Source organism: Dysidea avara, chromosome 2 (genome assembly GCF_963678975.1).
Source record: "Dysidea avara chromosome 2, odDysAvar1.4, whole genome shotgun sequence".
NCBI classification, from domain to species: domain Eukaryota; kingdom Metazoa; phylum Porifera; class Demospongiae; order Dictyoceratida; family Dysideidae; genus Dysidea; species Dysidea avara.
The window spans coordinates 31975121-31987082 of NC_089273.1; the positions used below are offsets into that span (position 1 = coordinate 31975121).

Sequence of the window (11962 nt, forward strand, 5' to 3'; positions counted from 1 at the left end):
TAAAACTTGATACTGGAGAGAAGCTGGATATTGTCTACACTACTGATAGTCTCATTGTTACTACCCGATGGGTGGTCACACCTCTGTGATGATTGCCAAAGATGAGAGAGCGTTTGATTGTAATGGTCACTAACTACATGTAGCCGAACTAGTATTGCTGATGATTAATCCTTCAATAGTCATGGTAGTTAGTGGGCTAATAGTTGCCATAACAATGATGCTCAAAGAGCTCCGTACGTTATTTGGATATCTATTAATGCTATACAACATTGCAACTGTGTTGTACTGCATGTCTAACTTGGCTATACTATAGATGGAATATCTTGTAGAAGTCAGGTCACATGCAATCTGCTATGTCATCAGTGTTGGTAGTTCACTAGTAGTACTTAGTGCTGAGCTTTTTGGTACATGTATACTGCACAGCTTTGCATACATTGTGTATTGCAGTGAGACGCTGAGATCTATACAGCCAGAAATGGGAAGTGTTGGGCCAAATATTACACCATTTATTGCATCACGATTTTCATTTTTGTCCTGCTGTGTATCGTTGGTTACGATATGGCGAGAGATAATATCAGTGGTGTAATCCTGCCAAACGGTCACTGTATTTATATTGGTAAACATATCCATGATACATTGCGAATTTCAATCACTGTTGCTGGCATCAACAAGATCATTCAGCTGGTGTTGTTTATCACTTATCTCTACTACACTTACCGACTGAACAAAGACATCAGCAACCCAGCCATCTTGGAGCACCAGCAATCTCTTTTGCATAAGATCGGTCTTGCCGTGGGAGCAGTAGTTGGGCTACATTACATCATGTTTGCCATTTTTGTCACTATTGAAGTGGAGCATCTAGTTTTTAGTTTAATCGCTTCGGGCATTATCATTACACAACAGTGCACCGTCTTTGCGATCTTCCTTTGCTCAAAGAAGATGCGTAGCAAGTATGCCAAGTGTGTTTCAAAAGACTAACCTTGACTGAAACAGTGAACTACAAATTATTGTTGTACATATAATTGTCATACTTGGTAGTGTGTATGTAAACATCGTATAAGTGCTGTAATATAAGTATCATCTGGTATGTCCAAGTTACAACAGTATAAGTACATAATTTTGGTTATTCCTGTCAGTGGAAAGCTGGCAATCTATGCAGGCATGCTCAGGATGCTACTGCAATACGATCAGTTTCATTTGCACATGTAAATATTGTGTAAACATCATTTAACGTATGCGGTCAACATGGAGTAATATATTGCTGACATGATTGTGCCCAGTCACATCTCACTACAGTTAGATGAAAATTTGTCTAACTGTAGATGAGAATTTACTGTTAGATGAGAATTTGTGATAGCTGTAACACAAGCACGAGGGCTTTGTCTGGTATATATGCCTGACACCCCAAGGGTATTGAGGGCATACGTACATATCAGGAAAAAACCTGAATGCCCTGTGTTACAGTTAATATGTAACACTTCTGATCCATGTCAGGTTAATATTGGGCGATCAATCACTCAAGCCAATACAAATGCAGCCACTGGATATATTATATGCCTAAAAGATTCGATTATGGGTCAGCAGCTAGCTATGTTTGGGTATGATGAATGGACAAATCCTAGAGATATATACCATGAAGAATTTCGGTTACACGAGTTTAATGTTTTAATCAGTGCTATTGAATTGTTTATGGAATAATTACAGGCGGGTAAGCTTGCTTGTAGAGTGGTTACTTCATGTAGTGTGGTAATTTTGTGCAATCAGTAATGGGGTGTGGTCTGCATTCAAAAACTTGCGGAAGCACTTGGTGAGTAAGCTGTAGCTTTAGTTCTCACCTTAGCTCAATGTTTTTAAACTTGTAGGGTAGCTAGGATAACAAAATTCTCTCCTTTATTATTTTTTTTCGTGGTCAAATCCAAGTCACGTATTCTAATTACGTGACTATTAATCATTCCCCACAATAGATTTTGGCTTGAACATTGGAGCAATCACTGGCCAGTTGTACCCTGGGCAAAGTTGTCAACTGGACTATATTGCAAATGTGGCCACGGGTGACTCCTTTAATCTGAAGTGTGAAAGTGTTACATTAATACGTCAGTGTGACATATACAAGTGTGGCCTTATTCATAATTGAAGTTGAGATTCACATCAACCATAAATTCAGTGATACTAAAAACATTGATCATATGTAAGCCATAGTAATACACTAAAATAAAGGACTATAGTGTGAATAAGTCCTTTGAATTTTCTTGAATATTAAGAGATAAAGAGCCAACTTGTGTCAAACTATGTATAAAATGATAGCCAATATACACACATGTAGTAGTATATAAATTGACTGGAATACAATAGTGATGAAGACAGCTGTTACAATATACCCATATTTTACACTAGTTCCATTGTGCTACATTTAAGAATCATTTTGGCTGGTAGAGATGTCACCTCTTCTTTATACATACCAGCCAAGATTAATATATATGTGTATCATGTATTCTACATATTTAATTATGCACTTCACAATTCCTTTTTTTAGTCATGCTGGATTTACTGGACTGGCAACGAATGCTACCAAGTTCATTACTGACACGTACTTCTCACCAACACAACACCTCACTACATTCCTATCTGAAACCATCCACCAATACCAGTAGTAGTAGTACATCAACACAAGATTACACCACTAAATATGGCACTAGTGCTGATCTGTCAAAGGAGGGTGTTGATGATAAGATGCTAGACCTGTCTACTTCACACCAGGCCAATAGTGGTAGTCCTAGTCAAAGGATTACTGGCCAACCTGTGACAAAGAAAGTGGTTACTGGAACAAGAATGAATAAACGTAAAAGTATTGATATTCAGAGTTATTTACCAGTCCAGGTAGGTGTGTCTGTGTGTGTTTGTAATCTATGGATGTGCACAGTGAAACTTGCTTAGTGGCTACCTTGTTTAATAAGACCATATGCCTCTAACAGGTTATACCACCTCATTGTTAAGGCCATAGTTTTACTTTTATTATTATTATTAGCACTTTACAGTGACCAGCACTGAAGGTCTGACAGCAACATGTGCTGCAGCCTTAGGATTACCTAACCTAATTTCAGTGACTTAGACCTAATGACTTGACTTACTGACTGACTGATAAGGTGTAACAGAAAAGGGGCCAAAGTAAGGAAAAAATCCCTCCAACCCCAGGATTCGAACTGCAGGTCACCCAATGTCTAGTTGGGCCAGTCTAGAGGTACATATAGTGCAGCCTCACTTAGCAAACTCCTCAAATTATGGGTACAGTGGATAAAATAAGGACAATTATGTTTGGTCTCAACAGTATACGTTTTTCTGTACCTCTGAAAGAGGAAAACCTCAAGCTTCAGGTTTCCAAAGTGTCTGTTACAGAGAAGTTCCAGTGTAGTAGTTAAATATAATTACATTTTATGTATTGTTTCAGGAACTACAATTTTATTACTGATATACACTGTTGGTTGTTAGTATTGCGTGTATGGTGTGTGCATACTCAGTGACACTGGACAAGTAATGAATTTTAGTAGGTGATTTTTCATGCACTTTAACCCCACTGAGGGTCAAAGTCTTATACCAATGCAATTTGTGATCAATTCTATGAAAACAAAACTCATCAACTAGCAACTTTTGTCACCTTTCAACTACTCAACAGTGCGGGCCATTTAGTCAGTTAGTTTCAATAGAAGGTACAGTACAAATTTGGATCTCTACAATAGTTTTCTAGCAGTTTTATATGTACAATTTACACTGTACATATGTGGTCCTATGTAGCATTGGTTTCCAATAAACTCTAAAACTCTTAGCTGACCTGCTATACAAAACAAATTTCTGCATTGACCATATTGTGATTTAACATAACTATAGTTAAGCTAAGCAAATATTGGTAGGACAGTATTATATCTCATTTGTATTAGGATGACTGCTTTATTAGAGTATCTCAATCTTGCTATAGTGCCGGACATCATAACTTTCCAAAAACACAACATGCGATATAGTGTGATGGACCGCTATGCATGGCTATACACAAAGCACTATAATTTTCAAAGTGTTTATTGTATGGCTACACAATCAACATCATTTTACTCGTGATGTAATAAGGATTAAATTGACACCTAAGGATTTACCCTACAACGAAAGCATAAGGACCAAAACACAAAGTTTAGTTTATAAGCACAAAAACTCATTACATACCTTTAGAAAATGATCCATAACTCGTTCCCAGTTGATCCTATTCACTCCAAACAACCGCTGGTTGATTCGCTATTCAATGGCGAGTAAGGCCATAATATATAGTTCATGTGATACAAATGCTAATTAACATGGTGGATGAAGTATGGAATGTGGCGTTACGATAAAACCAGTCGCTGTTCTTCATCACCTTATAACCAGTAAGCCTCTGTTGTTACAGTGGTTATTTGGCCTTCCCCTGATAGCCCAGTGAATAAGCTTTCTTTTGATATCTGGTTTTAAGCTAATGGAGTTAGGCAGGCCAAGTAACCTGGCCATATACATAAGCTCATTTGGTAAAAACACACATTCCTATAAATTTTTGTGCGGCTTTGAGAGGTTAATGCTGGTTCCTCTATGTTTTGAAACCATTGCTCTTGACTAATTAGATTTTTTTAAATCTGTTTTTGTACATTTTTTTGTACATGTTTCTGTGTACCAAAACTCATAGCCATTGCTGTAAGTTGGATGAGAAAAGTGAAGTTTGTGTTATCTTCAATGCACATTGAAATTGAAATAAAGCAAAAATCCATTCTTGTAGAAATTTAAAGCTACCACTATACTCCTTTCCCACCAAGATTCAGCTGTGTAGCTTGCACTAACATGGAGAAAAAGTGAAGAAAGTAAATTACTGCCTCTAAGTAGTTACTACATCATTGCATAAATATTTCACATTGGTATGGCTTCAACATTTGTTTGTGTGACCACAATGGGTACATGCTTCACCTGTCCAAATGTCTTGTAAAAATAATTACTTGACCACTATAATTACAATTGATAATTGTGTAAAAACCAGACTTATGTCAACTCGTGAGAGAAGCAACGTTGTACTTTATAGCTGTTGTATACAGGCGTACATACTGATGGTACTGATATAGGAATTGGTAGGAACTAGGAAGATACACTTTGTAATTGGCTAGGTTTTTTGCAGGTACTACAGTATACTATGGTATGTGCTTAACTCATGGTTATTGTTTGTGGATAGATGTGTGTTTCAGTGTGAAATTCATTGTAGATACGTACATACAATCAACGTGGGTATGTTAAGAGTGGATAATAATGATGTAACAATGATAATTCTAGAGTGTTCAGATAAAATCCATTGTGCGGCTCTTTGTACTTTCTCCAACTTGTACGTGTCAATATTATAATATGGATCCCAGACTGGGGCAGCATACTCCATGATGGGTCTAACTAATGTCAATTATGCTGTTCTTTTAGTATCAGGTGGACAGTTGTAAAGATTTTGTTTTATAAAAAATTCAATACTTTGGTTGATTTATTACTTATCGTTTGTATATGAGAGGACCATGACATATTATTATCAATTCCTACACCAAGACATGTATGGAGTTTCTTAATATCAAGATTATGACCTGATAGTGTGTAAGCATGTTGTAGAGGAGTCAAGGAACGAGTACACCATAGCACAGCACATTTATCAACATTTATTTTCATTTACCATAACTTAGTCCATTCACTTAATTTTTGTAAATCTTCTTGTACAGTAGTTGTTCTGCATCTTGTGGTGTTATAAATAACACAGTCATCAGCAAATAGCTTAACCGAGGATGTAATGTTTTCATTGATGTAATTGATATAGACAAGGAACATGAGAGGGCCTAGAACCGTACCCTGTGGTACCCCAGACTTGACTGGTGTTGCATTGGATGCTTCGCTGTCAACTATTACTCTTTGCTGTCTTTTAGTCAGCCAGGATGAGATCCACTGAAGAAGAGGTCCTCGTACACTGTAAAATTTTAACTTGTTAAGCAGTCTTCTGTGTGGGACTGTATCAAAGGCTTTTGAAAAGTCTGTAAATACTAAATCGATTTGCTGTCTGGCATTCGTGGATCGTTGGATCTCGTCTATAAAATCTATTGGTTGAGTTTGACAGGAGTGGTTGGGCCTAAATCCATGTTGTAGAGGAATCAAGAGACTTTGTGATGTAAAATAGGACATTATATGGTGAAAAATAATATGTTCCATCACCTTACAAAGGACCGAAGTCAATGAGAATGGTCGATAGTTTGCAAGAGCGCTTCGGTTTCCCTTCTTAAATACAAGGGTAATGTTAGCTAACAACCACTCTTGAGGGAGAGTAGCATGTTCTAAAGATTGAGAGTGAATTATTTGTAGTACAGGAGTGATTGCATTAGCACAAAGCTTGATTACTTTGGTAGGTATGTGGTCAGGGCCAGGAGCCTTTACAGGATCTAGCGTCTCTAGTAATAGTTGAATGTCATGAGTGGTAAAACTGAGATCTTGTATTGGAGGATGAACAGGGTAATCCAGCTGTGGTGTATTGGATAGATCCTCAGTTGTAAATACAGACTGAAACTGATTATTCAAAGCACACGCCTTTTGTTTTGCATTAGTACAGATTGTTTCTCCATCCTTAAGTGGTGCAATGCCAGTGTTATCTTTTCTTTTTGTCTTGATATATGACTAGGATCTCTTTTTTTTTTTACTTTTAGATGAATCATTGAATAAGTTAGTGCAGTAGTTACGATGTGCAGTTTCTAGTAGAGAGTTGACTTCATTTCCAGCTTGTTTGTAATTACACCAGTCAGTGTGGTTACCTGTTTGCTTAGCTTTGTCGTATAGATGCTTTCTTAGTTTCATTTTGTGTTTGATGGCTGGATTAATCCAAGGTAGCTTGTCATGAGATCTTGTGAGTTTAGATGGAATGTGCTTAGAAATGGCCTTTTCAGTTTTCAATTGCATATTTTAAGAGCCTCTACTGAGTTCTGTAATGGGTCTGAAGCACTGAAGTGCTCTTGAAATTCTTGAAGTTCATTTTTAAAACTAGATATATCACCTTTATGATAGAAATACACTCTATGAGGAGCTTTTTTGTTGATTGAAGGACACTTGCAATTGATAGAAAACATAACTATTATGTGATCGGACATTCCGGGGGAAGTACAGACTTCTTTGATTAGTGATAGTGTCAATGCAAGTACGAGGTCAAGTATGTGGTTTTGCCTGGTTGGTGAATTGACAAACTGTTCCAAGTTGTGGTTATTTATTGCATCAATGAAAACTTCATTTAAGTTATAACCGTAGATTGGGTTTGGTAAGATGGTGCCCTGACCGTCACTCCATCCAATGCTGGGGAGATTGAAATCACCAGCTAGAATAAAGTTGCAATTTTGGTGTTTCCTGATCAGTTTGTCTATTGATTCATCGAGTTCTAGAATTGGTTGCATGAAGATCAGAATGTAGTGGTTGGTAATATGAGCAGATGTAAGTGATGGAGGGTTATGAAGGTTTATCTTGAGTTCTGCATTAGTATCTAAGGTAGGTGGTGACTAATGTATCCTTGATTCCCAAGAATACACCCCCTCCCCCAACTGTTTTATCTTTTCTATGAATAGTGAAACCTACTGGGAAGATTTCTGATGATGAGTAGGAGTCATCAAGATGTGATTCACAACCCACTATAATATCAGGCTTGTGTTCATGCATGAGGACACAGAGTCTAGCTTGTCTAGATAATGATCGTAAGCTACAACAATTGACACAGATCACATTAAGTACATCAGGAGTTATAGATGGTTTGTGCTAACTAAGTTTGGTCATCTGATTACTACTTTGATTATTTGAAAAAGGGTTGGGGGCTAGATCAGAATCATTTAATGTTACATTATCAGTGCAGCAAGAGGGGCTCATTGAGGCTCTCGCTGCACTATCTGTCTGTTTTTTATCTTATACTTCTTTACACCCTGATTCATTTGTATTAGCTGTAGCCTCAGTGCCTTACTTTCTTTTTGTTCTGATGGAGTTAGGTCAGGAGTTATAAAGAGGTTACACACATGATCTGTATTTTCTTGTACCCTACGCTTGAGTTTGTTACGGAGTATAGCTTTTTTTCTCATCAAGAGATTTAACAGTGTTTTTGAGAAGCCTGGTATGATGGGATTTTTTCCCTAGTCTAATGGAATTTGTAATAACAGCAGGAATGTTTAGCACGTCCGAGAAGACTGACTCTACAAAGTCAGTGTCCTCCTTCTTTCTAATCTTGGGATCAGTAGATTCAGACTCAGGGACATTATGAAGAAATAGATTACATTGTCATTTATCCCTTTCTCTTTGCTCTGTAGCCAGGGAAGACGTATCATTAATAATTGTGTTAACTGGTCTGGAACATTTACTGGTATTGCTTCAATTGTTTTGTGATGACTGTCTAACCTGATACCAAGCTCCTGAACTACTTTATTCAACTTGACTTCAACTACTTGGGATTGATTTAATTGTTTTACTGTGATTTTCAAGCTTTGAGCCAACTTCCTGTATGCTTTTGTCAAGCTTGGCCTCAACCATTTCAAGTCTAGAGTAAAATTCATTACTATCATTGTTGGCTTTTGCAGTCTCAAATATCATTTGTTTGAATCGTGATTGACAAGAGTTCAGCTTACAGAGGTAAGCTAAATTTTTTCAATGTTTGAAGTAAGCAATACCAGACCTTGGTAATGGTCTTTACTTATCCCATCACATACAGCATTCACCCACACACCACAAAGATCACATTGAAAAGCCTGACCTTGTTCTCCTGTTTCTGTACAACGTTTACCACAGTGCTTGCAAATATCACCTGAGAGGTTCGTTATTACCCCCTATACTGGTGAATCATCAGCCGGCCTGTGTCTTTTTATTTGCGTACCTACATCAGCGGTTGGCGTCTTCGTCAATGTGGGTCCGGGATTGCTCTCCTCTAGAGTTGTCATAGTAGAATTCAATGTTCCTAAGGATAGAATGCAAGAAAACCTAACTTCTTACGAGAGTATCACTAGCCTTATCTGGTACTGTTCTCTGACTTTTGTGGTTAATTCGCGGCTCCAAGGTCCACTTATTTGATGTTTCTGTGTTTCACACAAGTTGGTTGGTCCTTTAGTGAAGGAATCACTCTAGTTGATAGAGATGGTAAGAAGGTAAAAAACCACACTGTAACCATCTCTCACACAATATCAGGACTATGGTAATGTAGTACTACAAGTAGTTTATTAGCTACATGCTAACCTTCTGTCATTAGCCTTGTTTACCTGTTATCTCCTTATTTGGTGAACAAAGAATTGGTGGAGATATCCCCTCTAATAATATAGTGGTTGTGTGGGGATCATTGTGTTCATTGGATCGTAGTAGTTGAATTCCTTATATAGGCTATAGGATTTATAGGTTTTATTATTGATGTATGGAGACTCCAAAGTCATAAAGTTAAACCTCAAGTCAACATAAACTAAGCTTAAGCTTGTATGACTTGTAACAACTCAGGAATGTGTAAAGTTACATCCTCTTCATCCCATTTGTGGTCATTTAATTTTAAAGCCTGTCATTTCTCGTCTCTGTAAAATGCAAAAATTTGCTTTTCGCTGAATTGCGTGTAGGGGTTTGTATAAACAGTGGACCAGGGACCCAAATTTTATATATTGTACAATGTCTAAATATGTCTGCAAGTCATGTTACTGTGTTGCCTTGCATGGCCTTAAAATTTGTTCTCTGTCACACATAATAAATTTATACTCTGAAAAAAGAGTCTGGACTGCTTTACATACTGTCTCACATACTATAATCCACTCATTTCTACACTTTTGTGCACAACAAGACACATGAAAATCAATTTTTTTGAGCTCTCCAGTTGAGCTGCTTGTGAAACTTATAGCAACTATAGTCTTCCCTTAAAAGCTGTTTACACAAATATCTGAGTCTAGTACTGTATGTAGTTTGGTTCCATAATAGACTAGTGTGTCCAACAGAAGAACCTGCAATTGCTCTAGACAAAAGGATACCCTACAAGTGTACACTATTGTGGTTGCAGTTGTGTATCTACTTGTCCTTCAAAATACAAACTCTTAAAACTGTATGTAACTGAAGTGTGCCAAAAATGAATTTAAGCGAAGTTTTAAGCTAAAGTCTTTGAGGTTGGTTGAACTGTGGGTGTTTGCATCCATTATTGAACTCCAGTATTTTGAACACATTCTATTCACTACACTGTCAGTTTAGTAACACATGTACGCAACATTGCCTCTGTGTGTTGTTGTTCCTGTACATTATGCTCTGTGGAATTATCCATGTGAAGTGGCCGATTGTTGACTGTTATTTATGGCAGTGTTTGAGAGCGACTCAGTAATCTGATTTTTAAAATGTGTTTGCTCAGCTGTACAGTAGCCATAATACAATGTACAGGATGTTCGTTGGTTTAACTGGCTACCTGTATAGGTTGTCCTGAGGTTGTGTTGTTTGTGTGAGATTACATCTTCTCCTAATATACTACATCATCCCTGTTATCTGTAGTTACATGGCTTTACTGTTTTTTTGATCTCTTGTATATAGCCCACAAACTTCAGAAGACTTCTCCTTACAAGGAACGGTCAATAGTTTCACCAATGGAAGTGGTTAATGAGGCTGTTACCATGGATACACCACAGCAAGACACTTCAGAAGCCATGAGTAGTTCAGTGACTATGGAAATGGAGTTACCATCTAATTGTGAATACATTAAAAATAACATAAAAGATGATGGTGATGTCATGTCTGAAGTTGTGTGTGGTGAGAAAACTGACTGTGAACTGGTCACAGTAAAGTGTGATGAATGTGGGAGGGATATTTTCCTAGATGTGTGGATTGAACACGATGATTATCATGTTGCTGCAAAACTACAGGACTCTTTTAATCGGACACCGATTACTATCCCATCTGTTCCCAGATCTTCATCAAGTAGTCAGACATCTAGGAACACTGGTAGAACTAACAAGAAAACATCGTCAGCAAAAGTTAAATCATCCCAGAAATCAAAGAAACCACAATCATCCACTTTAGACAGATTTTTAAATAAGTCCTCGACATGAAATAATGTATATTACATAAATTATGATAGCAAGAGTTAATAACACTATTATTAACTCTTGTTAACTCTTGATGATAGGTATAGTATGTAATAATTGTTTTTAAATATTCGAATTAATGTTTACGGCAACAATTTTCTGGATAATCTTGTACAAAAATAAAGAGCTGTGCTCCCCAGAATTTTGAATTGCAGTGTATGGCAAAACCCCAAGTCCCTAAACATTCTCCGATTAATAAAAAGTTTCATTAATTAGTAATGTGTCCTAATTTTAGTAGTATTCATTGATACTAATGGTACCAATGACCAAGTGTCCTGCCTGGTAAATAAGCTGTCCACATTTCATGGTGTCCGGTTGTAGATATTCCACTCTGATACACATAGTTTGCTTAGTGTGTTAAATTTTGCAGCTTGGAGGATTGAACTTTGTTTCATGGCCATCATACAAGTGTACATACGATATAAACAACACTTGTGTATATCCCTGTATGTGTATGTGTATACTGCAACACCTTGGCACACACTTTATAATATCGTCAAACTGGCCACTATAATTGCAAACATGTTAAATTTATTCAAGATTATATGTAAATGCATACCTCAGCTGAAGTAGGAAAGATCAAATTTTGTTATGGGTAACGCTTAAGTGTTGTTTGTAGATAATGGTGAACTATGTTTTGATGGCCAACCATGAACAATATTTACTCTATCAGAACATTATCGTGTCCATCTGAATTTTTAACCATAACCAGTACCAAGAGTTATTAACTCTTGCCAGTACCAAGTTATGTAGTTTGAAATGTGGCGTATATATGCATTGAGGTGTTTATTTTTTGGTATTGGTGACTTCAGTGAATGGTTTTCATAATGTGG

At 37.0% G+C, this 11962-nt stretch overlaps 2 protein-coding genes across 2 annotated transcripts in view; both read left to right on the forward strand.

The window, feature by feature from the left end:
* Positions 1-11222, forward strand: part of LOC136247071 (DNA polymerase eta-like) — a 73928-nt gene extending 62706 nt beyond the window's left edge. Inside the window, exon 13 of the mRNA XM_066038683.1 lies at positions 10579-11222. Coding sequence (XP_065894755.1) covers positions 10579-11093 — 515 coding nt within the window. The 3' untranslated portion in view covers positions 11094-11222. The remainder of the gene's footprint in view (positions 1-10578) is intronic.
* On the forward strand, positions 1583-8530 carry LOC136247075 (uncharacterized). The gene is made up of 3 exons (XM_066038690.1): positions 1583-1708; positions 2534-2877; positions 8352-8530. Exons 2-3 carry the CDS (start codon positions 2536-2538, stop codon positions 8370-8372), a joined length of 363 nt encoding a protein of 120 aa, XP_065894762.1. The 5' UTR covers positions 1583-1708; positions 2534-2535; the 3' UTR covers positions 8373-8530.
* Positions 11223-11962: the final 740 nt, after the last annotated feature.

Coding starts and splice junctions, on each gene's coding strand:
- LOC136247075 (XM_066038690.1), top strand. CDS start 2,536: ATGCTGGATTTACTGGACTGGCAACGAATGCTACCAAGTTCATTACTG. Junction 2,878..8,351: donor AGAGTTATTTACCAGTCCAG/GTAGGTGTGTCT, acceptor TTTGCTCTGTAG/CCAGGGAAGACGTATCATTA.